At 48.3% G+C, this 25170-nt stretch overlaps 3 protein-coding genes across 10 annotated transcripts; 1 reads left to right on the forward strand and 2 right to left on the reverse strand.

The window, feature by feature from the left end:
- Positions 1 to 287: 287 nt before the first annotated feature.
- Positions 288 to 10495, forward strand: LOC111162013 (protein inhibitor of activated STAT 3). 3 transcript variants are annotated; one of them, XM_022526163.1, is made up of 14 exons: positions 288 to 342; positions 2976 to 3393; positions 3548 to 3632; positions 3836 to 3886; positions 4147 to 4237; positions 4750 to 4884; positions 5091 to 5196; positions 6087 to 6160; positions 6295 to 6455; positions 7811 to 7944; positions 8026 to 8194; positions 8358 to 8491; positions 8681 to 8718; positions 9325 to 10495. In XM_022526163.1, exons 2-14 carry the CDS (start codon positions 2979 to 2981, stop codon positions 9589 to 9591), a joined length of 1860 nt encoding a protein of 619 aa, XP_022381871.1. In that variant the 5' UTR covers positions 288 to 342; positions 2976 to 2978; the 3' UTR covers positions 9592 to 10495. The 3 variants fall into 3 exon arrangements, with proteins under 3 accessions (XP_022381871.1, XP_022381870.1, XP_022381872.1); XM_022526162.1 differs by lacking the exon at positions 288 to 342 and adding an exon at positions 944 to 1052; XM_022526164.1 differs by lacking the exon at positions 288 to 342 and adding an exon at positions 2273 to 2291.
- On the reverse strand, positions 8042 to 13046 carry LOC111162015 (nudix hydrolase 17). Of its 3 annotated transcripts, XM_022526166.1 has the most exons (8): positions 12855 to 13046; positions 12485 to 12671; positions 12208 to 12233; positions 11984 to 12076; positions 11619 to 11717; positions 11267 to 11400; positions 10727 to 10879; positions 8042 to 8181 (listed from the first exon to the last, which is right to left on the reverse strand). In XM_022526166.1, the coding sequence occupies exons 1-8, from the start codon at positions 13044 to 13046 to the stop codon at positions 8160 to 8162; spliced, it is 906 nt and encodes a 301-aa protein (XP_022381874.1). In that variant the 3' UTR covers positions 8042 to 8159. The 3 variants fall into 3 exon arrangements, with proteins under 3 accessions (XP_022381874.1, XP_022381876.1, XP_022381873.1); XM_022526168.1 differs by lacking the exon at positions 8042 to 8181 and having other exon boundaries at positions 10565 to 10879; XM_022526165.1 differs by lacking the exon at positions 8042 to 8181 and having other exon boundaries at positions 10565 to 10879; positions 12485 to 13046.
- Positions 13047 to 15358: 2312 nt separating this feature from the next.
- On the reverse strand, positions 15359 to 24884 carry LOC111161957 (RNA polymerase III subunit C). 4 transcript variants are annotated; one of them, XM_022526054.1, is made up of 15 exons: positions 24797 to 24884; positions 23660 to 23865; positions 23108 to 23363; positions 22812 to 22997; positions 21555 to 21643; positions 20922 to 21026; positions 20696 to 20806; positions 18909 to 18989; positions 18601 to 18652; positions 18190 to 18250; positions 17583 to 17733; positions 16677 to 16778; positions 16505 to 16554; positions 15939 to 16088; positions 15369 to 15513 (listed from the first exon to the last, which is right to left on the reverse strand). In XM_022526054.1, the coding sequence occupies exons 2-15, from the start codon at positions 23804 to 23806 to the stop codon at positions 15432 to 15434; spliced, it is 1623 nt and encodes a 540-aa protein (XP_022381762.1). In that variant the 5' UTR covers positions 23807 to 23865; positions 24797 to 24884; the 3' UTR covers positions 15369 to 15431. The 4 variants fall into 4 exon arrangements, with proteins under 4 accessions (XP_022381759.1, XP_022381762.1, XP_022381761.1 ...); XM_022526053.1 differs by lacking the exon at positions 24797 to 24884 and adding an exon at positions 24195 to 24770; XM_022526051.1 differs by lacking the exon at positions 24797 to 24884 and having other exon boundaries at positions 15359 to 15513; positions 23660 to 24770.
- Positions 24885 to 25170: the final 286 nt, after the last annotated feature.

The following is a 25170-nucleotide window of genomic DNA, read 5'->3' on the forward strand; positions in this document are numbered from 1 at the left end:
GAGAAAGACGAGATCCAAGAACGTCCTCCCTCCTGACCCGCTCACTCGAGGAGTTAATCTCTCCGTGCGCGGCTCCGAATCCCTCCCTCTCCCGCCTCAGACTCCGCCCCCTCCCTCAGTCGCCGAGGTCCTGGCGGGCTCACCCCGGAGGGGGCGGCCCCAGCCCCAGCGCTGGGCCGGGCGGAGCTCCCGTCCAGGCGGAGCTGCGGCCGCAGCGTCCAGCTGCGGGGCCGACCTCCAGCCTAGTAGACAGCGGGAGCGGCGCTGGGCCCCCTCCCCCCACCTCCCCAGTCCACCCTCCGAGCCTCCCGAGCTCCCTCCCCGCTCCCTGCAACTGTGCTGGTAAGTCCCGTTCATCGCACCAAACTTTTTTGCTGCCGAGTTTGAGTCCTACCGCGGGACCACGAGCAACACCGTAGCTGGTTGGTGGGGGTGGGGGCTGGGGGGGGGAGCATAGGATTGAGAACAGCCGTCTAGAAATGAACTATTCACAACTCCAGAGCTTCTCTGAAATGATTCAGATCTCACGTATTTCCCGAGTTGGTAGAACTCTTGACTTTAGCTGGTTAAACTTGTAGAAGAGATGACGGTATTCGCTCCAACTCCGCCACCCCTCCCCCATGTCTCTTAAAATTTAGCAGTTCTCGATACTTTCCCTCCATATTTCAAGTATCTGGCTCCCTAAAAGCTCATCTCCTCCCAGCTCTGGCGTGGCAAAGCCCCCTCCCCCAGGCACTTCGGGTCCGCCTCCTCTTCGTTACCCCCGGGAACCCCGCGATCTTTCGGGCTACGCTCCCTCGGGTCTTGTACCGGGGCCAAAGACGTGCAGGGGTTGGGTCCGGCGGTGGAGGGAGGGGCTGAGGCTGGGGCCTGTCCGGAGCCGGGCGGGCGGGGCCGGGAAGTGGAGGTGTAGGGGGCCGGACGGGGCGGAGCAGGCGGCATTTGCGGCCGGCGCTGGGGTGGAGAGTTGTGCGCCGGTCCCTGGGCCTGAGCTCGGGCTCGGGCTCGGGCGCCTGCGATGTCTCAAGATGGCGGAGCTGGGCGAATTAAAGGTACCGGCCCCCTCCCCCATCCCCATCTGGACTGAGCCCGGCGGTACGCCGAGTCAGGAAAGCGACCGAGACTGGGTGCTGAGGGCTCGGGTGGGGGCTGGAGACGTGGCGGAGACTAGCTGCTGTGGGTGGGAGCGAAGTGGCTGTGGGCGAGGACCGGGCTGCGGCGGGTCTCCGGGGGCGGGGCCGCGGGGCAGATGTAGGGGTGGGGCCGAGGGGAATTGCAGCTGTTGGGGGCCGAGGCGCAGGGGGCGGGGACGCGGGGGTAGAAGTCGGATTTGGTAGTTGGGGCAGATGGAGGAGGAGGGCCAGGGTTAAAAGCCGCTGTAGAGGCATAGGGGGCGAGTTGATCGAGGCCAAGAGATGCCACAGTAGGGGGCGGATGTGGGGATGGGACTGGGGGGCAGCTGTATGGGAGGCTCCTGGGGAGATGCAGCTGAGAGGATGGAAGCTTTGGGGCTGCTGTTGGGATCGGAGCCTTGGGAAGTACCAGTAGGCGGCTGAGATCTAGGGGGCGGGGCTGTGCGGGCGGCTAGATCGAGGGGTGGGGCAGAAGCATCCTGGAGGCTCTGAGGAAGGTGCTGCCTTAGTGAATCGGTGTCTTTGGGCAGAGACCGAGGAGTGCGAAACTATGGGATAGAAAGGGGGAGGTTCTTGACAAAGCTAATGGAGAAATAAAAACAGGACAGAGGAAATAAGGGTGGGAGAAAGATGGAAGAACCAAGTTTTTCATCACGTTCTTCAAAAGGGGCCCAAAGCCATAAAACCTCCTTTGACGGGGCGAATTGTGGAGGGCTAGCAAGGCCTGCCCATGACAGGGTCTCCCAGAGATTCACAGAAGGGTGTCCTTTCAGGAGAGAGTTTTTGGTGCCCTCCTACTGCCACACAGTCTTGAGGGTAACCATATCTGTGGACATCTCACAGAACCTTGAACCGCTGGGTTCATCCCCCTGCCTCCTGGCTTTGTTCTGTTTTTTTTTGAAATGGATCCATAGTCCTTGGTGGGCTTGAGGTCTAGTCACTGGGCCCAGCTGCCTTTAGGAGAACTTGCAGTTCTGCACCCTGGCTCAGAGGCCCCACGCTTTCTCCTCATCCACCCATCTGCTTAGAGCTTTGCCCTCACCTCTTCCACCGCTGTGGAGGGGGAGGATCATTTATTTTCTCTATGTAGGAGAGAAACAGGATATTAGTTCCTGGTAGATGGAGTAAACAGATAAACAAGAGGGTGGCCTGGACTCGGTAATTTACTGTTAACCTCTTTGCCGCAAGTTTTGGTCCTTTGCCTCCCAGAAAAATAGGACCGAGGGAGGGGTATTCATGTAAATGATGCTTAGAAAGGATTTGGGGGGAGTTACAAGTATTGAACCCTGACCTGAAAACCCTGGCCACAAATGCTTCAGAGGCTTGGGGAAAATAGCTGAGGTAGCTTGAAGTGTTGGGAGGGGTGTGCTGTGGGGCTCTCTGGCCTGAATCCTCTTCTCCCCCTCCTTCTCCCTGTCTCCTATGCTCTTCCCAAGAGGCTGGGATGGGTGTGAGAGTCTGAGAAAGAACAGGAGAGGAGATAAGCAGCTTAAAGGAGCATCCAGGCTCAAGGCAGGGATGGAGGTAGGCAGTAGAGCACCCATCGGTGTGCCTACGGCTGGCTTGCTGTCTGCACCCTGCTCCGCCTGGCTGACCTACAGGCGTGGGGAGATAGAGTTCCTCAAGCTCTGGGGGGCTAGTGGTAAGGTTGACCTGAGGGTTCCTGAAATGGGACTGAGATGTCCCTTTGGCTAGATGGACTGTGTGGCAGTAATCCATTGGCTGCAGAGTGTCTTTCTGATGAGTGCGCCTGGGGAGGGGTGTGGGGAAGGGACACTGCCTACTTGGTTGCTCAGCCCCAGCCTCCTTGGCAGTATTCTTGAGTGTCTCTGTTCTCCACAGCATATGGTGATGAGCTTCCGGGTGTCTGAGCTTCAGGTGCTGCTCGGCTTTGCTGGCCGTAACAAGAGTGGACGGAAGCACGAGCTCCTGGCCAAGGCCCTGCACCTCCTCAAGTCCAGCTGTGCCCCCAGTGTCCAGATGAAGATCAAAGAGCTTTACCGCCGACGCTTTCCCCGGAAGACTCTGGGGCCCTCTGATCTCTCCCTTCTCTCTCTGCCCCCTGGAACCCCTCCAGTTGGCTCCCCAGGTCCTCTAGCTCCCATTCCCCCGGCCCTCTTGGCCCCTGGCACCCTGCTGGGCCCCAAGCGTGAAGTGGACATGCACCCCCCTCTGCCCCAGCCTGTGCACCCTGATGTCACCATGAAACCGTTGCCCTTCTATGAAGTCTATGCGGAGCTCATCCGGCCCACCACCCTCGGTATGGCTCTGTCTTCCTCAGGTTTCCTGCATCCATACCTCTCGCCCAAGCCTTTCTTAGACTTTAGTCCTGTGGGATCACCTGCCTGGGTTGGGGGCAGCATCTGTGGCTGCCTGTCACAGGTTCAGGAATAACTGCCCCTTTGTGTTCTCAGCGTCCACTTCTAGCCAGCGGTTCGAAGAGGCACACTTTACCTTTGCCCTCACGCCCCAACAGGTGCAGCAGATTCTCACGTCCAGGTACCTATCTCCCAGCCCTCCTACCTCATCCCAGGGTGGTGAACCCTGGACTCTGCTCTCCGACTCTCTTCTCTTCTGTCTTGCTCTCCTGCCTGTCCCCATCTTCCTGCACCTGCTTTGTCTCATTCTCTTGTGCGTCTCTTCTCAGCCCTGCCCTCTGGGGGCCATATCCTGACATGTCTCCCTCTCCTTCCCTGTCACAGAGAGGTTCTCCCAGGAGCCAAATGTGACTATACTATACAAGTGCAGCTAAGGTGAGTTGATCCTCCTCCCTTCCCTGCTGGGCTCTGTGGGGCGGGGCGTGGGGGCTGGTGGAGGGAATGCCATCAGGGTGTGCTGGACACGGCTAGGAGACAGCACTGCTCTGCCATGTCCACCCCAACCCTGGGACTCATTGGGTACTAAGGGCTGCAGGTGCAGACATCTCTGATGGACCGTCAGAGATTCCCTGCCTTTCCGCCAGAAAGAAGAAACCACCTCTCCCACCCTCTCATCCTTTCTCCTCTCTTACCAGGTTCTGTCTCTGTGAGACCAGCTGTCCCCAGGAGGATTATTTTCCCCCCAACCTCTTTGTCAAGGTCAATGGGAAACTGTGCCCCCTGCCGGTAAATGCTCTTCCCTTCTTCTGGCCCGACCCCTTCCCTCTTTCAGTTCTTAAATGTTCAGTGCAAACCTATTACGAAGGAGCCATGCCTAGCACGGTGCATGGGTATGTCGTAGATTGTCCGTTCACTAAGGGATTAACACAATCTAAAGAATACTGAGATAGGGCTGATGCACAAAGGGTTCTGTCAGAACCCAAAGAGGCACATTAGTTGAACCCAGAGGTTGAGGGAAGACTTCTCTGAAGTGATGACCTCAGAGCTAAGAGTTGGAAGAAGTGGGGCATCCCTGTTCTTCCTCCTCAGGAACTCAGGAAGTAGGTTTCTGTTTCCCTGGTCAATGAATAAGCTCTCCTTTGTCCCCAGGAACGAACCCCCCACACAACCCTCGATAGTGCTGTAGTTTTGCGAGTCACTGAATGGGCCCCCATGTCCTTGGTCACTGAGCAAGCTGGTCTTCCCTCTAGGAAGTAACTTGAGATAAAAATGTCTTGACCCATGTCTGCCTTCCCCAGGGTTACCTTCCCCCTACCAAGAATGGGGCTGAGCCCAAGAGGCCTAGCCGCCCCATCAACATCACACCTCTGGCTCGTCTCTCTGCCACTGTTCCCAACACCATCGTGGTCAACTGGTCATCTGAGTTTGGACGGGTGAGCAGGGCTGGGTCAGGGAACCTAGAGAAGCCTGCAGGGTGTGAGGGGGACAGCATCCAGTGTCGGAGTTGGGGAAGACATCTTCTTCTTTGTGGGTCTTCCTGCCCTAACCCGCTGTCTGTGGTCCTCCTGGGACAGAGGGTCGGGAAGGCAGTGGTGATGTACAGAGCAGAGGCTAATTGCCTCCCCCTCCCTCCATGTAGAACTACTCCTTGTCTGTGTACCTGGTGAGGCAGCTGACTGCGGGGACCCTTCTACAGAAACTCAGAGCAAAGGGTATCCGGAACCCAGACCACTCTCGGGCACTGAGTGAGTAACACCCTGCCCCTCTTTCCCCCCTGATCTGGATCCGAGTCTTCCTGGTCCTCCAGCCTTTATGGTCAGACCCATCCCCCTCTTGTGACAGTACACCTCACGTCACACACAAACCCCAACCCTACTCCTAGCCCCTTACCAGTCTTTGTTGTTGAGAAGTCAGCCCAATCTCAGGCACTGAGGGACACCCTTGAGTTCTCAATTATACATCTGCTTTGCACCTCATAGACCCTGCTTCCAGCTTCTTTAGACTGGAGGCTTGTTTTAAAAAAGATTTTATTTATTTATTTGAGAATGAGAGAGCACGAGTGGGGTGAGGGGCAGAGAGAGAAGCAAATTCCCCGCTGAGCCACTGAGCCTCCCAGGTGCCCCTAGACTGGCAAGAGTCTTAGGGATCCTCTGATCTGGGTGCCTGGGTGGCTCAGTCATTAAGCATCTGTCTTTGACTCAGGTCATGATCCCAGTGTCCTGGGATAGAGCCCCACATCGGGCTCCCTGCTTCATGGGAAGCCTGCTTCTCCCTCTCCCACTGCCCCTGCTTCTGTTCCCTCTCTCACTATGTCTCTCCCTGTCAAATAAATAAAAATCTTTAAAAAAATAAAAAATAAAAAATGAAGAAAAAGGATCCTCTGATCTAACCCTCTTGTGATGCTTCAGTTCGCTTTAAGTCATCTCTGTCCCAGTGTCCCACAGCTGTGTTTAAGCATCTTCAGGGACGGGGAACTCTCCCTCACAGCCAGTCTTCATGTGACATCCCCCCGGCCCCCAAAGGCACTCTGCGTGGCTGCCTCTCAGCCAGAGTCGTCTGCTTCTGGCCTCATCGCTTCCTGGGCTTCATCTCCAGCTTTGCTGACCCCATGGCTCTGGCCTCATTCTTGTTTCAGTCAAGGAGAAATTGACCGCTGACCCGGACAGTGAGGTGGCCACTACGAGTCTCCGGGTGTCACTCATGTGCCCGGTGGGTACAAGGGAGATGAGAAGGGGGAGGGGGAGCTGGGTTAAACTCTGGACCCAGATGAGGGCTCCTAGGGCGACCAGAGTAAGGCTTCCTGGGTTGTGGGGACTCTGACCAGAGAACTCCTCTCTTCTCAGCTAGGGAAGATGCGCCTGACAGTCCCTTGTCGGGCCCTCACCTGCGCCCACCTGCAGAGCTTCGATGCTGCCCTTTATCTACAGATGAATGAGAAGAAGCCAACATGGACATGTCCTGTTTGTGACAAGAAGGCTCCTTATGAATCTCTTATCATTGATGGGTAGGGCCACTCTGCTTCCTCTTACCTAGGACCTCCACTAGCAACCCCTGCCCACCTATATATAGTGAGACCTTCCTTCCCCTCCCATGAACCCCAGTTCTTCACCTATCAATCCCTTTATATGTATAGGTATAATTTTTTACCTTTATAATATACAGTTGACCCTTGAACAGTGTAGGTCCACTTTACACAGATTTTTTTTTCAATACAGCACAGTACATATAAATGTATTTCCTCTTTATGATTTTCTTAATATTTTTCTTTTGTCTAGCTTACTGTATTATAAGAATGCAGTATATGATACATATAACATACAAAATGTGTGTTAATTGATTGTTGATGATATTGGTAAGGCTTTTGGTCAACCGTAGGCTGTTGTTATTTAAGTTTTGGGGGGAGTCAAAAGTTATCCATGAATTTTTTTTTTTTTTAAATAGTAAAGACTTAAAAAAAAAAAAAGATTTATTTATTTACTTGTGAGAGAGAGAGAGAGAGAGAGCATGTGCTTATGGGGCAGGCGAGAGAGAATATTAAGCAGGCTCTATGCCCAAAGTGGAGCCTGACATGGGGCTTGATCTCATGACCCTGAGATCACAACCCGAGCAGAAACCAAAAGTAGGATGCTCAACTGCCTGCACCCCCTAGGCACCCCATCCATGGATTTTTGATTGTGTGGGGTCAGTGCTCTTAACCCCCATGTTGTTCATGGTCAACTGTATATATTTCCAACATTGAGTATTTAAAGCATTAGGCATCATGCTGCGAACTTTGCATGCCTCATCGCATTGAATCCTCATAATTAACCTTGTGAGATGGGTATGGTCATTACAGATGAGGAAGCTGAGGCCTAGAGAGATTATCTTGCTCAAAGTTCTCATTGTTACTAAGTGGCAGAGTCAGTGCATTGAACTGATACAATATATTTCCTAGAACAACTACCTGACCTCTCATTGACAATGGCAAAAAAGTTCTTCTGAGGGCCTGGATGTACTAACCTAGCTAATCCCAACCCCCGTCCAGAGCCTAAATTATGATCCTCGTTCCCAGTGCCCTCTTTGAGACGGTTTATAGAGTTTGGTATCTTTGCTCCTTTTGTCTTGTTTGCAAGTACTACATGAAACGTGTGCTTAGAATGTTTGGAAAATTTAGCATTTAAAGTTGGCAAATCTCTTTTATATTACCTTACTTTATTTGATTTTGACAACTCAAGAGTTGGTAGAGTGAATAATGTCCCTATTTTACAGACAAGGAAACCTCAGTTCCTGAGGTTCAGGAAGGTGAGTCCCAGAACTCCCCAGCTACTGTTCCCAGCCATCTCCCAGCCCCATGAATTCCCATCTCTCCCCTTCCCCCAGCTTATTCATGGAGATACTTAATTCCTGTTCGGATTGTGATGAGATCCAGTTCATGGAAGATGGATCCTGGTGCCCAATGAAACCCAAGAAGGAGGCATCTGAGGTTTGCCCCCCGCCAGGGTATGGGCTGGATGGTGAGTGACCCCCTGTCCCCCAGCTGAACTATATCTTGGATGGCTTCGTCTCTGAGACACAGTCCTCTTAACCACCCGCAGGCCTCCAGTACAGCCCAGTCCAAGAGGGCAATCCATCAGAGAATAAGAAGAAGGTTGAAGTTATTGACTTGACAATAGAGAGTTCGTCAGATGAGGAGGACCTGCCCCCGACCAAAAAGCACTGTCCTGTCACCTCAGCTGCCATCCCAGCGCTTCCTGGAAGCAAAGGGTATGAGGAAATAGGCTGAGTCCACTGTAGAGGGGCAGAGGAAGAAGTCAGGAATGCCTTCTGATCACTGGACAAACCCTGGGGCAGAGAGGGTACTCAGGAGGCTGAGCTGGGTAAGGGCATCTGGTTCGCTGCTGCCCCAGCTCTTCCTCTCTCCTCACAGAGTCCTGACATCTGGTCACCAGCCATCTTCGGTGCTACGGAGCCCTGCTATGGGCACACTGGGCGGGGATTTCCTATCCAGTCTCCCACTACATGAGTACCCACCTGCTTTCCCACTGGGGGCTGATATCCAAGGTAGGACACTGATCACAAGGTGGGCTGTTCCTTGCCACAACTGCCCCCAAATGAGATCAGAACCCCTGTTCCTTTTCAAAGACTTCTGGCTCTCTTGCAAAGGCTATAATCCAAGGGACTTCTTTGCAGGTTTTTTTGGCCATGAGGGGTCAGACAGGAGATTGATTCTGATTTTTCTTTTCTTACCAGGTTTAGATTTGTTTTCTTTCCTCCAGACTGAAAGTCAGGTAAGTGGTCTCTTCTCCCATGAAGCTATCAGATCTCTGAAGATTCCTTTCTAGGCACTGATACCCTGCCCCCCCCCCATTTTCCCTTGAGACCTAAATCTGCTTCTCTGTGAGGAAAGGCAGGGGCTGGGGGACAGGGGGTGGGCAGTTTATTTCCCTACTAGACCCTACCTGTGGTTCTTCAGATTCTCACCCATGTCTTCTTTGATTTCCTGTTACTGTTCTGTCTTGAGTTTTTAAAATTCTGCCCCTGACTGCTCTCCCTCCAACCACCCTCTCACTGTCCCCACCCCCCTGCCCCCCCCCCCCCCACACACAGAGTCATGTGCACTTGAGCACTGTGCCTGCCCCAGAGGGACATTCCATGCATTTCAGACGCCCACAAGGCCAAAAACCTAGCAAGCTGGAGGGGCTGTCTCAAGGCAGGGAGTAGGGGCAGGGCATGGGTGGGGTGGGGAAGTGGGGGAAAGAGAGTCTCCCCTGCTTCTCAGAGGCTATTTGGGGATCCAAGGGGTTTGATTTATCCCAGGATATTTCTGAGATGAGAGACTGGGAGGTGGGTGAAGTCAGGAGAAAATCTTAAACTGTGCCCTTGATTCCTCCCAGCATTATGGTCCCTCCGTCATCACCTCGCTAGATGAACAGGATGCCCTTGGCCACTTCTTCCAGTACCGAGGGACCCCTTCCCACTTCCTGGGCCCACTGGCCCCCACATTGGGGAGCTCTCACCGCAGCACCACTCCAGCACCCCCTCCTGGCCGTGTCAGTAGCATTGTGGCCCCTGGGGGGGGCTTGAGGGAGGGGCCTGGAGGACCCCTATCCTCAGGTCCCTCTTTGACTGGCTGCCGGTCAGACATCATTTCCCTGGACTGAGTCCCCTGGACGATGGAAACTTCATTGCCTCCCAACACTGAGCAAGTACTCTGTGGAGTCCAGACTCCTGGCTACTCTGACCCCTCAGGGGGCTTTGGCCCAAGGTCAGAAAGACCTTCATGGATACCTGATTTTGGCCTTCTCTCTGCCTAACAAGGCCAGCACCCAAAGGGTTAATATTTAACCTCTTTTTAAGGACATTTGGGTTCTATTTTTGGAAATGTTCTTTAGATGGCTGGCACATTCCTTTGGGTATGTTAACCTGGGCAGTGGGAGGCACATGGGTTGGGGTGTGAGTTGGGGGAGGGGCCAAATTGGCTGGAGCCTCATGGGGAAAGGGTCTTTCTCTTGTCCCCTAGATGCCCTCTCTTCCCCAAACCTATGGTTCTGTTCCTTCCCCACATCCATTGTCTCTTCATGTCCATTCCGTTCTCTTTGGTCAGACAGAGGTAGAGAAGCTGAGACAGGCAGACATAGGGACAGAGAACTCTATTTTGGGTTGTAGATTTTTTTGTACATAAACAAGAAAAACCAAAATACTCCAAAGATGATTTCCCCTGCTTCCTACTTCCCAGTATGACTGAGGAGGACATAAGGCCTTAGCTCTGATCCCCAGGGATTTGGGAGCAGGGCCTGGCCTGTTGCCTGGGTCTCTCTCTATTTATATATTTAAGTTCACAATGTTTCATATGCTGACCAGCTTGGGCCATGAGCTTCAAAAGGCCCATGGCCCCATGGTTAGGTCTGGCTCATTCTGCACCTTTTCTGGGAGGTGGGAAGACCTCATGCTCTCCCCATTCTCCTTTTTCAGGCTCCTCCAGGGCCTAGGGCCTATGTTGTAATTTTACTTTTTATTCTCAAAGTTGTAGCAAAGTTCTTACCCATAATAAAGGTTGTGAATGTCTGTGAGTGTCTTGGAGGTGGGCTGGGGCCAGGGGGATTATGCACTTCCATTTCCAGAGCCCTGGTTTACGGGGAGGGGGCCCATGTTCTATTCTTCCTTGCAGACCCTGGGCCTACTTTCACATGGGAGGGGTGTCCCACTGAGGAGTTCCGGGAGCATTTGTTCTTTCTTCCTCTCCCTCATAGAGCATTCAGCCCAATGTCACAGAGCCCTCAAGTCCTTTACCCTTACCTGCCCAGATGTTGCAGCCAGAGCCTGAGGGCAAACTTCGTCCCAGAGCTGACCCTCTCTTTTCCTTCAGCTGTGGTTGGGGTTGTCCGCAGCAGCGTGGACACGGGCAAGGCCAGGCGTCGAGCTCCTCCATCCTCCTTTAGTTCTACTATACTGCATAATGACGGCTCCTGTCTGGGCTGTGCTCCTGTCAGTGGCTTAGCCCTCTTCCATGGAACCCTCCCAGCCACAGGAGGAGAGGGGTGGGTGGGAGTTCCCCTCATTTACCGAAAGGAACAGGTTCAAGGAGGGTTAAATGACTTGCCCCTTTGGGGGAGTGGGACTCAAACCCAGGTGGTCAGTGCTAGCCAGCTGAAGCAGGAACCCTTGGAGTTGGATGGACAGTGTCTTTGGTATCATGTGCCCCCTTCATCATCAGCTGACCAGCCCACTCCCTAAATCTCCCCCAGGACATAAAACTCCCCCCTGAGGAGGGGAAAGAGGTGGGACTATTCAATGAGTATGCATTGGTGTGCTGGAGGGTCAGGCCAAAGCTCTTACAGGATGGAAGGTGGTAGCTCCTGGGGGAGATGCCTGGTCTCTGTACCATCCTCCATGGTGGCCACTGCAGCTGCTACATCTGGTCCCAGCCACATAAAGGCGCTCACCTCATTTGGGTTTGGTTGGATCCGGGCCTGGGCCAGATAGTTAGATCCCTTAGCCGTGGCCTCTCTTAGGAGGCCTGTTCTTGATTGTGGCCTACCCACAAATGGAATGGGGAGAGACTTGGGACAGGGGCAAGGGGGGAGGCTATTGGATTTCTTGGTTATCTCTGACTGACCCCCCCCGCCGTCACAGAATTAGTCTGCTTGGGTCTCAAGCCCCCATTTCCTTCCTGCACTGTCAGCCCTACCTGCAGCTGCTGCTGTGACTCCTGGGAGACCACGAGAAGATAGAGAATGATGTGATGGTATTTGGGGAGACCCCAGCTCAGCCTCGGAGGGTAGGCAGACTAGGAGAGAATACAGCAAAAATGAGAACTTCCTAATTCTTTTTGAGACTTTGTAAATATAGCTGAAGAAGTAGAGGGTAGAGATGGTGCAGAAGGGACATAGGTGGGGATTGTGGGTTTGGGGACTCCAAACCATCCACCCACAGTTAATCGTTTCTCCTCTGGCCCAGGCAGGTGTAGGGCTGTTCTATGGCTTTGGTGGGTTCAAAGTTGTTGAGGGCTCTTGGTTAAATAAGGAAGGGACCTTTTCCAGGTTCCTGTCTCACCTCCCATAACCCCAGAGGAACCCAAGAGACCTGGTCCTGGGGCAGCTGCAATCCACTCTCCTCCCAAAGCTCTCGGAGCCCTCCGTCCAACAGCTGGGAATGAGAGCACAGGTCTCCTTCAAGTCCTTTGTTTGCCCCTCCCTCAGCCCACACTCAAGGCAGCCCACGGGGGAGGTCTCTGGTTTCCGGGCCTCCAGTGAAGGTCGGGTTAGCTGATTGGTTACCTCTTCATCAAGTTCCACGTGCCCACCTGCAACAACAGTGGGACCAATAGGTAAGTGGTGATGGTCTTGGTCAGGAACCACCCCCCCATCACCGCCCACCCCCACACTATACTACCCCTCTCCTCCAGTTGGTGTAGATGCCATTGCAACTCTTGTGAAAAGGGGACTCACCATATTTGTAGGCCGGCCTCTCTGTCTTCCTGAGACTGGGACTAGCACTATTGGTGAAGGGCCACTTTCTTCCCTGAACTTGGAATTCTGTTCTCAGGGCACTCACCTGGGGGTACCCAGAGGTTGGGAGAAAGGCTGAGGGTGCTTGTCCTTCGGGTTAACAAGACAGTCTGGTCGCTGGACTGCAGAATGACGGCCACACCCAGATCCACACCTCGATTCGTGGGCAGCTCAGTCCCCCCAGCCCTGAGCTGCTGCTGGTCCAGTGCCACAAAAGGGCAGAAAGGGGGTCGCTGGCGGGGGTGTGGGGGGTCGGTAGCCGTTTGGTTTAAGGCTTCAGAAGCCGGGCAAAAATCGGGCAACGCCGCGCGATGGGGGAGGAGGTCGAGTCTGACCGAGCCTGGCCTCTGGCGCCAGCTCCACACCCCACCCCCAACCGCACTCCTGCCCCCCACCCCGCTCCCCTTTCTCCCGACCTGGAGCGGAAGTGTGGTCGAAGCGCCTGGGAATGGCCGGTCCGAGAGGACGAGTCGTCCTCGCTTAAAGCCGCAGTGCGTGGGCCACGGCCCGAGCCCTGGCCCGGCACCCAGGAGGCGACACACACTCTGCGTGAAGCTCGGCGACACGGGGCGCCCGGACAGGAGCAGCAGCACCCGCGAGGCGGCCATAACGCGGATCCTGGGCCGCAGTCCGCCTGGCGCCCTCTGCTGGCCCAGCAGCGCCGCCCCGAGTGTTGGGCCCGGTCCGAGAGAGGCCGCGGAAATTTAGGCAGAAGCCTTGGGGATGAGCCAAGGGCGCAATGCTAGTAAATGACAAAGAAGAAAGCCTCTAATCCCTCGCCTCCACTTTTTCCCCCCTCTTCTCTTTAGGAGAGTGATTCAGACTGGATAATTTCTTAACTCACATGTTCCCTCCCACCAGCCACGGGCCGTGTATACTTAAGCACCCCTTGGTAGCTCTATACACCTATCTGCTGTAGTAGGTGTCACCTCGAATTAGTGTCTTGACCAGACTCCCAGGAAACATTCTTTTCCCCTCCCCTCTCTTTCTTCTCACTAAAATGGCAACCCAGTGCAGCAGATTCTATCTCCTTAAAATTTCTCGGATGTCTTGCTCTCCAGCCTCCATTGTTCTAGTCCTAGCTTTACTCAAATTCTGCCAGAGATACTATTGCACATCTCCAAATAGTCCTTCCCCTACCAGTTCATTCTCTAGGGTGCTTCCAGAGTGATCTTTCTCAAACACAGATCTCATCATCTTGCTTCCCACTGCTTAGAAGATAAACTACTAAGCACAGTATATTGAGGACCCCCTCACCCCCAACCCCAGCCCTTGCTCCTGTGGGCTGTCCAGCCTCAATGCTGGCAGGACTTAGGCCCTGTTTTCTGGTTATATCCTATGTGCACTTCTTCCTGGAACAAGGCTCTGCTTCCTTCTGGGACCCTTTCCCCCTCCTACCTGGCAAATCCTCTTCTTTCACAAGACAGATTATCACTTTTTCTGCAATCCCTTTCGTTCTTGACCCTTCTCCCTCTTGCCTCTCTGTATATAGTACTTTTCTGCTAGAGCCCCCACCCAGTATTTCCTTGTATTTGTCTCCTCCCACTAGGCTGTGTGTATAAGGCTTATTCATCTTTGTATCCCTAAAGCCTAGCCCACTCTGGGCACATAACAGTTGCTCAGTAAAGAATGGTGAGTGGTTTGAAGGCAGAGACAGCAACTTATTGATCCTGGTATATTATATCCAGTATAATGGCTAGCAGTTAATTGGCACTTGATCGAACAATTAAATTCATTAATCTTAATGAATTAGAGAGAATGGACATTGAAGAGAGAACTGAAGAGATTGTAATAGCACCTACCTGCTTTAAATGAACTGAAGCTGCTGGGACAAATTACATCAGGTAGGTTAATTATCTATCCATGTCACTGAGAGAGAAAACTTAGAATTGCTGCTTTTAAGAAACCATGGAGTAGGGGTGCCCGGGTGGCTCAGCGGGTTAAAGCCACTGCCTTCAGCTCAGGTCATGATCTCAGTGTCCTGGGATGGAACCCCATGTCCAGCTCTCTGCTCAGCAGGGAGCCTGCTTCTCCCTCTCTCTCTGCCTATTTGTGATCTCTCTCTCTGTGTTAGATAGATAATAATAAAATAAATAAAATCTTAAAAAAAAAAACCAAAAAAGAAACCATGGAGAAGAGGAAGCCAATGACTTCTTGAGTCCTTACCATATGCCAGGCATTGTGCTAAGTGTCTTACATACACGGTTTCAGATGTGTTAGAAGCCTGGAGCTGGCAAGTGTAGATTCCAGTGTGAATGCTGGGGCCAATCCACCTGCTAGTTCTGAAAATAGCTTTTACTTCCCTCTGTGTGGGTATCTTTCATATTCTCTACACTGTGTGTGTGGTGTGTGTGTGTGTGTGTGTGTGATTATAACTTAACAATATAAAGAATAGGGGTAGCCTTTTGAGAATGGAATGAACTGCTTAGGAAGAAGTTTCTTCCACTGTCATGGATATTCAGACACAGGCTTGGCTTAACTTCTTAGTGGGAAATAATGCATCTGATAGATGATTAATCTAGTTGATTTGAGGTCCTTTCCCCCACTGAGATCTGGTGAGTGGAGAATACAATGATGAGGATAATACAGGATCAGCAAACTTCAAAAAACATGTCAAACTCTTTCTGATGTTTTCTGGGCAGTAGAAATAGAGAGGGCATTTCAATATAAGAATCGGCAATGGGGGCACCTGGGTGGCTCGGTCGGTTGGGCAACTGCTTTCCGCTCAGGTCATGATCCCAGGATCAAACCCCATGTTGGGCTCCCTGCTCAGTAGAGTGTATGCTTCTCCCTCTTCCCCTGCTCGTTCCTGCTCCTTCCTGCTCTCTCTCAAGTGCACACACTTGCTCACTTTCCCTCTCAAATAAATTAAAAAAAAAAAAAAAAAAAAAAAGGAATTTGCAATGTATCTCACTGCAGAGAATGCATCAGGCACCTCCTTTATTTTTCCTTCCAACCTCCCCAGATTTTTTGAGAAAGACTCTTCTTCTGGGTCATTGCCTCTTCATGGTGCTCTCAATATATGACTCCAGTAGGAAGATGGTTTCGTCCACTTGGATCTCACTGGCATCCAACCTGAGTGAAAAAGTGAAAGCATTTACACAGACTGAACATTCATTATTTAAGATCAGAGGCCATGGAGAATGGCACTGAGGGCATTTTAAGAGATGGTTTGAAGGGGGAGGTGACTGCAAAGGTCCAGGAAAGAAGTGATGAAGGCCTGCATGACGACCAAGATGAAAGGCCAGATTTGAGACACATTATTGAAGTTAAATCAACAGACTTGGTGAACAAGAGTGTGCGATAAAGCAGTAGAAGCTGAAATGCTTTCAGAGTTTTTAAGCCTGGGAAAACAGGTGGATTAAATTCTGCCAACTGAGCTGGGGAAGAAGAGGGTGCGTTTAGGTTTGCTTAGGTGAGGTTGGAAGGGTAATAGGGTGTTGGGGTGGACTTGTCTGGAAGGTATTTTGAAACATAGGTTGGAGATTTATGATGCTTACTTGTTGACATTACGCTTCAGGGTTTCTAGCTGCTGGCGTTCAGGAGCTGTGATCATCTCCTCTATTTCTTGGAGCTGTGCCTCCTCTGCGCCTGTAGCCTGCATAGATGCAATAATGGCTTCCACCCTCTGAGACTTTTCTAGTAGACGCCTGTCAGACAAACACAGCTCTGAGGCATGTCCCTCTTGGTGATTCTTTTACCCATTACCCCTATGGCATAACTCTTCCTTCTCCCATGTTCCTGGTCAAAGTGGATATTGCCACCTTCCAAAGATAGTTTTTACAAGTTTAACTAGAAATATGACTTTGCTCCTGAAACTCTTACTGCCTCTCATCTGCACTTAAAGTTTAATGCCAATTTGTACATTTCCTATAAACTGCAAAATTATTTCACTGGGGGTATATCATAACAGTATAGAATAATGTAGGATTTATGTCAACCTACGCCAATAATTCAATGCAACTAGATTTGTTATTGTCTCTCTTGGTTCTTATTTCTACAGGATATTCCCCTTCAAGACTTTGACCTTGAGAAATGTAATTACTCAACTGAAAATGCTACTCACTTGTTCTCTTTGGTTTCAAATTGTCTCCTTTCTATCAAGTTGGCTATGCTCTGAGGGGAGAGAAGAAATGCACATGGTTCTATTTAGTAGCTCAAGTAAAATGGCTAAAGGGGGCAAGAGGATGAGACTTATCTGTGTGCAGGGAATGGGGAGAGGGTCCAGAAGAAATCACCTTGTAGCATCTGTGCAGCAACATTCGGGCAGCTGACAGGATGTTCACGGTATATAAATAGAAGGTCCTGGATGGGGCATGGTCTGGCGTTTTGGGAATTTCCTATTTGTCCATAGAAAGAAAGAGAAGAGAAATCATACTGTTCTTCAGAAATGGCAAAGTAAACACCTGTCCCATTCAGAGCAACTCAGCTCTCTCCTTCACTTATACTTTCCTCTTCCCCAGTCATTCAGCATCTGTGGCAAAATCAGCCACATGGAGAGCTTTTTCTATTTAACTGTAGGCATCCTCAGTGGGGAAGAAAGAGAAGGCAATTAACATTTTCTGAGCAATGCTTATGTGCCATGTTGATCATATTTGATCTTTAGGACAAATTATATTATTCTTTATATCTTATCCTTTTTATCATTGTTATTATCATATCATATCAAATCATATTATTCTTTATATCATTTTACTGATGAGAAAATGATGGTAGGCAGCGTTAACTGGATCAGAGGCAGAACTGTGATTCTGACTCCCAGATCCATTGTCTGTTCCCTCATAGGGCATACTACATAGCTGTGCACATAGTGAGGACCCAACAGAAACCATTGGCAGATTTCATCTATAATAGACTTAAGGGCTGAGGAAAGGACAAATCACAAGGACTAAGAACTAAGGAAAAAGGGCAATTCTGGGGTGATTTCATGGCTGTGCCTCTTTTTAACCAGGCTACTTAAAGTTTCCCAATTCTCTTTCAAGTGCTTGCTATGTCTCTATAATTCTTTTTTTTTTCTTTTTCTTTTCCTTTTCCTATCTCAGAGTTGGAAAGAGAGTTTGCTTGGGGTTCAGGATGTTTGCCTCAGAAGTTTCTTTCACCCTCGGCTAGTTCCATTGATTGGGGACTGTTATGCCACTGGTTACCTGGAGTGATATGAAATTTCCCGAGAGCATCTTGTAAAGCATATCCTTTGCCTCCTTTGCTGGAATCATTGCAAAGTCTTCTACCTGCTTCTGTTCCAGGTGTTTCTTTTGTAAAACTAGACGGAATATTCTGGCACAGCGAGACCCAAACCTGGAAAGGAATAAAGACTAAAGAAGGCAAATGGCATGACACAGATTAGTTTTAGCTCCTAGTCACAAATGGCGGTTGCTCTGTTTCCATGTATGGAGCCAGGACCAGAGAGAGAAACAGTGGTCAGGGATTTCTTTTACAACTCCACAGATAGTTAATGGTACTGCTAATCATGAAGGAGTTACCAACTGCTGACTCACCAGAGTACCTGAGTTCCTGCATTTTAAGTAAAGGCTTTCAGAGGCCTGGTTAAATGGCATCATTAGGAACTGGGCAGTAGGGTATTTAGAGTGAAGAGCAGTAGTGGATGGATCTGTAGCAATTCGGTGGAAAAATGGGCAAAATGCACCAAGATGTGTGAATACTGGGTGCCTACATAATGATCAAATTGCTTATTCAAATAAAGCGTGGAAAGGAAGTGTCTGACCCCAACCCTGAGCAGGGTGACCATCTTACCTCTCCTGTACGACAGACTCCAGAGTGGCTGTGGCTAGGGATCCGAGAGCTTTATGCAAGTCTTCATGCAGAGCATTAAGGTCAATAATGTTTTGGCCTGGTCACTCTGATCTTAGTTTTAATCCTACATCTCTAATTCAAAATTGAAATGCTATTTTGTTTTTCACATTGGTCTCATTTATGGTATGTAAGTATTTCAATAACTCAATTTACTAGGATTTAAGTCAGGCTTTTGTTTAACTAAAATTTGGCTAATTAAAAATCCTTTTTACTTCTTTATCATCAATGTATTAGTTCAATTCTCTGACTTATTTAGTCTACTGAATATTATCTAATCTTTTTTGCATTAAGTCACCATTCCTCTTCATAGTTCAGGCTGCCTGACTATAAGGAAATAATGGGTAAGGATACTGATGACATACATTCCTCCACCACTGTCGCCAGACTTTCCAACAAACTCTAGCTATTAAAAAAAACAAAAACAAAAACAAAAATAGAGAGACACAAAGAAGGTTAACTGAATGGAAAGTCCAGTGATTCTATTTCCAAAGGAGCAAATCTGGCCAAGAGTCTGTAGCAGGTAGCCTTCCTATCAGATGATGGTAGAGAAACTGTCTGAGCTAGGTAGGTAGAAAATGAGGCTACAGAAGAAGGATAACAGGTTTCAGTGGCAGAAATAAATTGTAAACACAGCAGAAGAAAAGAAAAAACAGACTTACTGGATCATCTGCCAGCAGAGTGAGATACTGATCAAGAACTTGTTTAGAGATGTTATAGCCAACAGGTAGGGATCTGAAGATCTATGGAGCAAAAAGAGATGGTGAAAATGGGTTTGGGAACTTAGAATTGCTGACATTATTGAAATAAAGATGTTTTAATTTCAGATATCACAAGTATAAATATGTCCAAATATATAGCGATATTGTTTGTAAGAGTAAAAAATGAGGAACAATCCAAATGTACAATAATAAGGAACTAATTAAAATAAAATACAGCATGGCCACTAAATGGAACATGAAACTGCCATAAGAAATGAGATCTATATATATATATATATATTGACATAAAAAAAAGGCTTCGATACACTGTCATATGAAAAAAGCAACCTTAGAACAGTTTATAGAGTATAATTCTATTTTTTTTGCTAAAATAAAATGCATATAACTACATAAATTTTTTTGCTAAAAAATATACATATAACTAAAGTTAAATATACATATAACTACATAAAAAATACATACAACTACTTTAAAATATATACATATAGCCACATTAAAAAAAAGGTCTGAATAAATATAGGTATCAAACTATGAACAAGAATCCCCAGGGCTGGGCTGGGATCACACAAAATTATATACATATTTAAACTGAGGTATGTTACATACAATAACAAGCCCATATTTTAGAGGTTCAGTCTGATGTGTGTTGACAATTACATATACCCATGTAACTACCACCCACAATAAGATAGAGAACATGCCCACCATTCCTAAAAGTTTAGGGGCTACAACTTACAAATATACATTTCTATGTAGGTCATGTAATTACTTTTGCTGAAAGAAAAGAAGCCTGAAATTTTTGTTTTATAGTAAGTTTAAAATTTTAAAATACTATAAAGTGAAAATATAAATATATTTAATATGGGTAAATGTAATGAAATAGAATATAAATAAAATGTATTTGATACATTAAGTATTCATGTTTTAAGAAACACACATACTAAAAACAAATTTAAAATACACAAAATAGGGGCGCCTGGGTGGCTCAGTGGGTTAAAGCCTCTGCCTTCAGCTCAGGTCATGATCTCAGGGTCCTGGGATCGAGCCCCACATCGGGCTCTCTGCTCAGCGGCGGGCCTGCTTCCTCCTCTCTCTCTGCCTGCCTCTCTGCCTACTTGTGATTTCTGTCTGTCAAATAAATAAATAAATAAAATCTTAAAAAAAAAATACACAAAATAAGTACACTGAACAAAACAAATATAAGTGGCCAAATAATGTTTTGAGCACCAACAAAGGTTCTCAGATTCCAAACAGCGGATTCTTAGAACAATTAGGAATAGCTTTAGGTTTAGGTCCCACATTGGGCTCCTTGCTCATCGGGGAGCCGGCTTCTCCCTCTGCCTCTGCCTGCCATTCTGTCTGCCTGTGCTTGCTCTCTCTCCCTCTCTCTCTCTGACAAATAAATAAATAAAATCTTAAAAAAAAAAAAAAAAAGAATTACAAACTTTCATTTCTCTAGTATTCTCTCTTCAATTTCAAGCTTCCTGTTCCAGAAAGTCTTAAAAAAAAAAAAAGAGAGAGACTAAGAGAATGGTTTAGGTTCTTAAAGGATGGATCCCCGAGACCAAATATTTCAGTACCTACCACCTGAAGAAAATCCTTGTCTCACCTCAAACAATAAAAACTCTTTCAAAGGCTCAGATCTCAACCTCATCCCAGGCTCTGTGTATAAGAATTAAAATATCCAACAGTCTGTCAGAATAGTAGTACAAGAACATGAAAATCACCTCATTGGAAGACAATGGCTGGGTGAAGGGGGCAGCAGAGGGAGTGGTAATCTCACTCATCCGAAGCATAGTCCGCACGATCTCGCTGCTGGTCTGGGTTTGAAAAGTGAACTGCAATTCAGAATTCACTCTGCTGTGATGGCTCTGGCTATATGCCAATGGCCACATCTGGCAAATAAGTGAATGTTCCTGATTCAGGCCACCATCCCACCCACTTAGGTATCACCTGGTCCATCCTGTTGGCAACTGCGCTGACAATGGCTTGGTCACGGAAGTGCTGGTGGAATCTGTCAAGGTTGGCCTGCCAATAAATCCCATCATCTGGAATGGGCTGGGAGGAAAAAAGGATTAGAGGGAAACATTTAGACACAGTGAATGTGGTGAGTTTTCTGGTAAGGAGCTTGGATTTAACTGTTCACTATTTCTTAGTAGCAATTACATGGAGTAGAAAAAAATCATTCAGTCATGTGGATTAGTGCCTTGACAAGACAAATTCACAATATCCAAAGACAGATTCTCTAAACTCACTTATAATCTTTCTCTATCTGAACTCTTCTCTGGTATCCTAAAGTCTTCCATTTACCCCTCTCTTCTTGCTCTCAGCACATGACCTTGCCTCTTATTTCAGAGAGAGAAAACAGAAGGCCTTTTTTTGGCGTAAGGTGCTGCCTCTGTCCAATGACTGAAGTTAAGCCTCAGAAGGGACACAGCAATGGAGTTTACACTTTGTTAGTTTATTCTTTGTCAATATTTAATGATGTTCATAATCTTACTACTTCTCATCCTTATGAACTCTCTTGGGGCTTATCTAGGTGCTCTTTCTGCCTTGCCTCAGGGTGAGGACTCCTAGTCCTGTTACCTCTTTGTTATCTGTGCTATGTTTTGGTCTCTTGGCTTTCGGCTCCCCAGCAGCATCTTCATCAGATGATCTTCTCCTTTTACCCTTCCCTGCCAAATAAAACAGATGAACAGCTGGGTTACATCTCATATGGAGATAGGAAATCACTGAACCTCAGAGCAGGTGTCCCTCCATTCCAAGACATCTCCAGCTGCCTCTAGGTTAATGTTGCTGGGGAGGCTGAGGAGCTACAAGAAATTTAAGGCAATGATGAAGTCATTTGAAGCTCAACATATGCAAAAAATAAAGTACTAACTTTCTCCCTCAAACTGCTCCTGCTCCAAATACTTCCTTTCAGTGAGTGGAGGAGGACCATCCTCCTCCACATGCAAGTCAGACACATAGCCATTCTTGGCATGTCTGTCTCCTTCACCTTTCTGTATCTAATTTTTCACTGGGTTTGTCAATATTTTACCTCTACCCCATCCTTTCTGCAAGCAGGAAAATCTTTTAAAAATACAAATTAGATCATGTCATGTCCTTTAAATCCTTTAGTGGTTTTCCTTTGCTCTTAGGATAAAGAACAGACACTGTATGAGGTCTTGCATGATCTAGCCCCTGCCTTTCTATTCTCATCACATGGCTCTCTTAGCTCACTGTCCCTTAACTACACTAACCCATATTTTACTTCAACTATCCTGTTTTTTTCTCACTGCACTTTTGCCAAAAATGTTTATCCTCTGTACCCCTTCATACATTATTTCACTGGTTAGTTTAAAATCTTAGCTCAAATGCTCTAATGCTACTTTCTCAAAAAAGCATGTGCTCTAAACCCCGATAAATCTAGTCCCCTGTTAAATATTTTCATAACATCTCATAGTTTTGGGTGCCCGGGTGGCTGAGTCGGTTAAGCGTCTGCCTTCACCTCAGGTCCTGACCCCAGGGTCATGCATCGGGCTCCCTATTCCGCAGGGAGCCTTCTTCTCCCTCTGCCTCTGCCTCCCCTTAACCCTGCCTATCTCTCATGAATGAATAAAGAAAATCTTTAAAAAGAAAAAAAAAAAAACAAAAAACACCTCATACTTTTCCTCCATAGTACTCACGTGGTTATTTGATTAATCAGTCTTTCGTATTAGACTTAAGCCCCAAAAGGCCAGAGACTTGAGTATGTAGCACAGGGTAAATTTGTGATAACTGATTCATTCATTCATTTAACAATTATTGAGGAAGAATCCACAACTAGGGCAAGTCATAGTCTCATGGGTCAAAATTCCTTACCAATCAAACTAAGTTTAGGAACCAGGTACATGTCCTTTTCACTGATGACAAGAATGGGGGCAGGTGGTGGTGGCCCCGGGTCTGAATTCTCAGTGGCAGGCACCCAGGGGCAACGCTGTACGAAGTGTGTGTCTGCTAGTCGCACAAATGTGTTTGATACCTCAGCATAGTCCATGGTCTTGCCATCTGTACAATAGGAGGAAAGAGGTGGATGAGACGGCTTAAGTTAGCTGAGGGTCCAGTCCTGCAGCCAGCCAATCTACGCTTTTGCTAACAGCTATGGATATGCTACTGACCCTCCATAGTCTCTGTGAGTCGGTCTGCCACTTTCTTCACAACAGCTGACATTGTCATTTTGCCATTCAGTAGCAGCTCCTCCACAATGAGCTCTCCAGTGTCGCTATACAGTGTTTTGGCAGTATAGATGTACCGGGGATACCTAAGCATTCGCAACACACGGCTGCACTGGGCTTCATACTCCACTACACCACGTTTGTGCACTTGATACATCACCAGGTTATGTTGGATGAGCACACAAAGGGCTTTTTTCACCTAGGTAGGACACAAAAGAGAAAAGATCTAAAGACACAGCTCATTTTTGTTGCCAATTTTTGTCCAACAATTTACTTAAAGTATTAAGAGATGGCTGGGGTGCCTGGGTGGCTCAGTTGTTAAGCCTTTGGCTCAGGTCATGATCTCAGGGTCCTGGGATTGAGTCCAACATCAGGCTCTCTGCTCAGCGGGGAGTCTGCTTCTCCCTCTCAATCTCCCTCTCTCTCTCTCAAAAAAATAAATAAATTCTTAAAAAAAAAAAAGAATGAAAGCAAATTAATGTCACCCACACATACCTGATCCAGCGATGTTCCTGTGTCGTGGGCAATTACTCTCAGTGGCTGGCTGCCTGTTCTGATTAGGTGGACTCCAATTTTTTCTACAATCTCTCCAAAATGCTCTTGCAGCAACAAAGAGCAAAGTTTAATTTCTGCTTGAGTCATTGTACTGAAGAGTCTTTTATGCTGGAAGTAAAGCTGCTGAATGTAAATTCACGTGTTTTCTGGAGGGCAATTTTGACATTAGAAATTTTTAAAATTTCATTTTAGATACTCTGTCTCAAGAAAATAATAAAAATGTCACTGTTATTCTCCTTATTATAGTGATAAACTAGAAACAACCTAATGGGTAACATTAAGGAGTTAACTCAATAAATGATGGCATACCCACACGATGGAATACTAGCCACCACTTAAAGTATAATACGTATGAGCACAGAAAATTGTTCATTAAGTGAAAGAAATAGATTAGAAAGCAAAATGTAGGGGAAAATTATTACAAAAAAACCATATACATAGATAAAAAGACTGGAGGATTATATGCCAAATTTACCTTTATGGGATTACATGTGATTCTAATTTTCCTTAAAAATTGGGTGTAAATGGTTTTGCGATGTCATAGACTTTAGATTCTATACTTCATTGATTGTAAGACTGAAGGCCACTGTTCACAGCCCTATGGGAATGAACAGGTAGTGTCATTCCCAGTCCATGAAGAAAATGACAACTTAGAAAAAGAAAATGAGGTAAAGGAAGGCTTCCGAACTGGGTGTTTCAAATAGGAGATGAAGTATGTTGTCTGAAGGGCAGTATTTAATTCTAAAATTCCTACTCCTTCACAAAGCAGACACAAACAGAAACAGGCACAGTTGACTATACAGTATAATTATTTCCTTATTATCCCAAGTACTCCCAATCATCGGTTTGTTCATTTATTTGCCCAAATCCCCAGAGGCGAAGTCTCTGCCTCTCAGCTCAATATTCCCATCCACACGTCTTTGGGGAAGCATCCCCAGACCCTGTGCCATCCCGGAAAAGCACTTCCAAGGAGCTTAGCTCCTGGCTGTTCACTCCCTTCACGCAGGTTCCCGTTCCAGACTTGGTCCCCTCGTCCAGAGACAGGGCCGCTTCGTCCAGGTAGCTTTTTCCACTAACCTCTGGGTCAATGCAATCTAATGCCGCCGAGTCGCCCACGGCGGCTTCTTGCGGCTCCCGCGGGCCGCCGGGGCAGAGGGGGAGCCCACGGCCCTTTCTCGCAGAAAGACCGACAGCCCGGAAGGAGGTAAAGAGGAACAACGCGGGCCGCTCTACCCCGGAGTTTCGGTGGTTTCCGGTGACGCTCTTTCTTTCTTCTCTCTGGAAGGCTGGAGGACCTGCGAGCCGCTGTCTGAGGAGCCGGCGGGCGGGCTGCGGCGGGCGGACTCTCCTTCCTGCGCCTCTTTGGTGCTGGGAGGCGGGCCGCGGGGTCGCCGTCCGCGCCGCCGGCTCGCTGGGCCCGGCGGGCTCACGTGACCGACTTGGGTGTGGGG

The sequence above is a fragment of the Enhydra lutris genome, unplaced genomic scaffold, assembly GCF_002288905.1.
Source record: "Enhydra lutris kenyoni isolate GAN:26980312 unplaced genomic scaffold, ASM228890v2 scaffoldscaffold88, whole genome shotgun sequence".
Taxonomy (NCBI): domain Eukaryota; kingdom Metazoa; phylum Chordata; class Mammalia; order Carnivora; family Mustelidae; genus Enhydra; species Enhydra lutris.

Bases quoted from the DNA above. Each gene is read 5' to 3' on its own strand.
- LOC111162013 (XM_022526162.1), top strand. From the start codon at position 1,029: ATGGCGGAGCTGGGCGAATTAAAG. The intron at 3,394-3,547 runs GTATGGCTCTGT...TTGTGTTCTCAG, and splicing joins CATCCGGCCCACCACCCTCG to CGTCCACTTCTAGCCAGCGG. The intron at 6,456-7,810 runs GTAGGGCCACTC...CCCTTCCCCCAG, and splicing joins GAATCTCTTATCATTGATGG to CTTATTCATGGAGATACTTA.
- LOC111162015 (XM_022526165.1), bottom strand. From the start codon at position 13,046: ATGGCCGCCTCGCGGGTGCTGCTGCTCCTGTCCGGGCGCCCCGTGTCG. The intron at 11,718-11,983 runs GTGAGACAGGAA...ATTCTCTCCTAG, and splicing joins TTCCTCTGGGGTTATGGGAG to TCTGCCTACCCTCCGAGGCT. The intron at 11,401-11,618 runs GTAGGGCTGACA...TATCTGGCCCAG, and splicing joins AGTCACAGCAGCAGCTGCAG to GCCCGGATCCAACCAAACCC.
- LOC111161957 (XM_022526051.1), bottom strand. From the start codon at position 23,806: ATGACTCAAGCAGAAATTAAACTTTGCTCTTTGTTGCTGCAAGAGCAT. The intron at 18,653-18,908 runs GTAAGTCTGTTT...TTTTTTTAATAG, and splicing joins CTCTGCTGGCAGATGATCCA to CTAGAGTTTGTTGGAAAGTC. The intron at 17,734-18,189 runs GTAAGATGGTCA...ATTCCTTTCCAG, and splicing joins GAGTCTGTCGTACAGGAGAG to GTTTGGGTCTCGCTGTGCCA.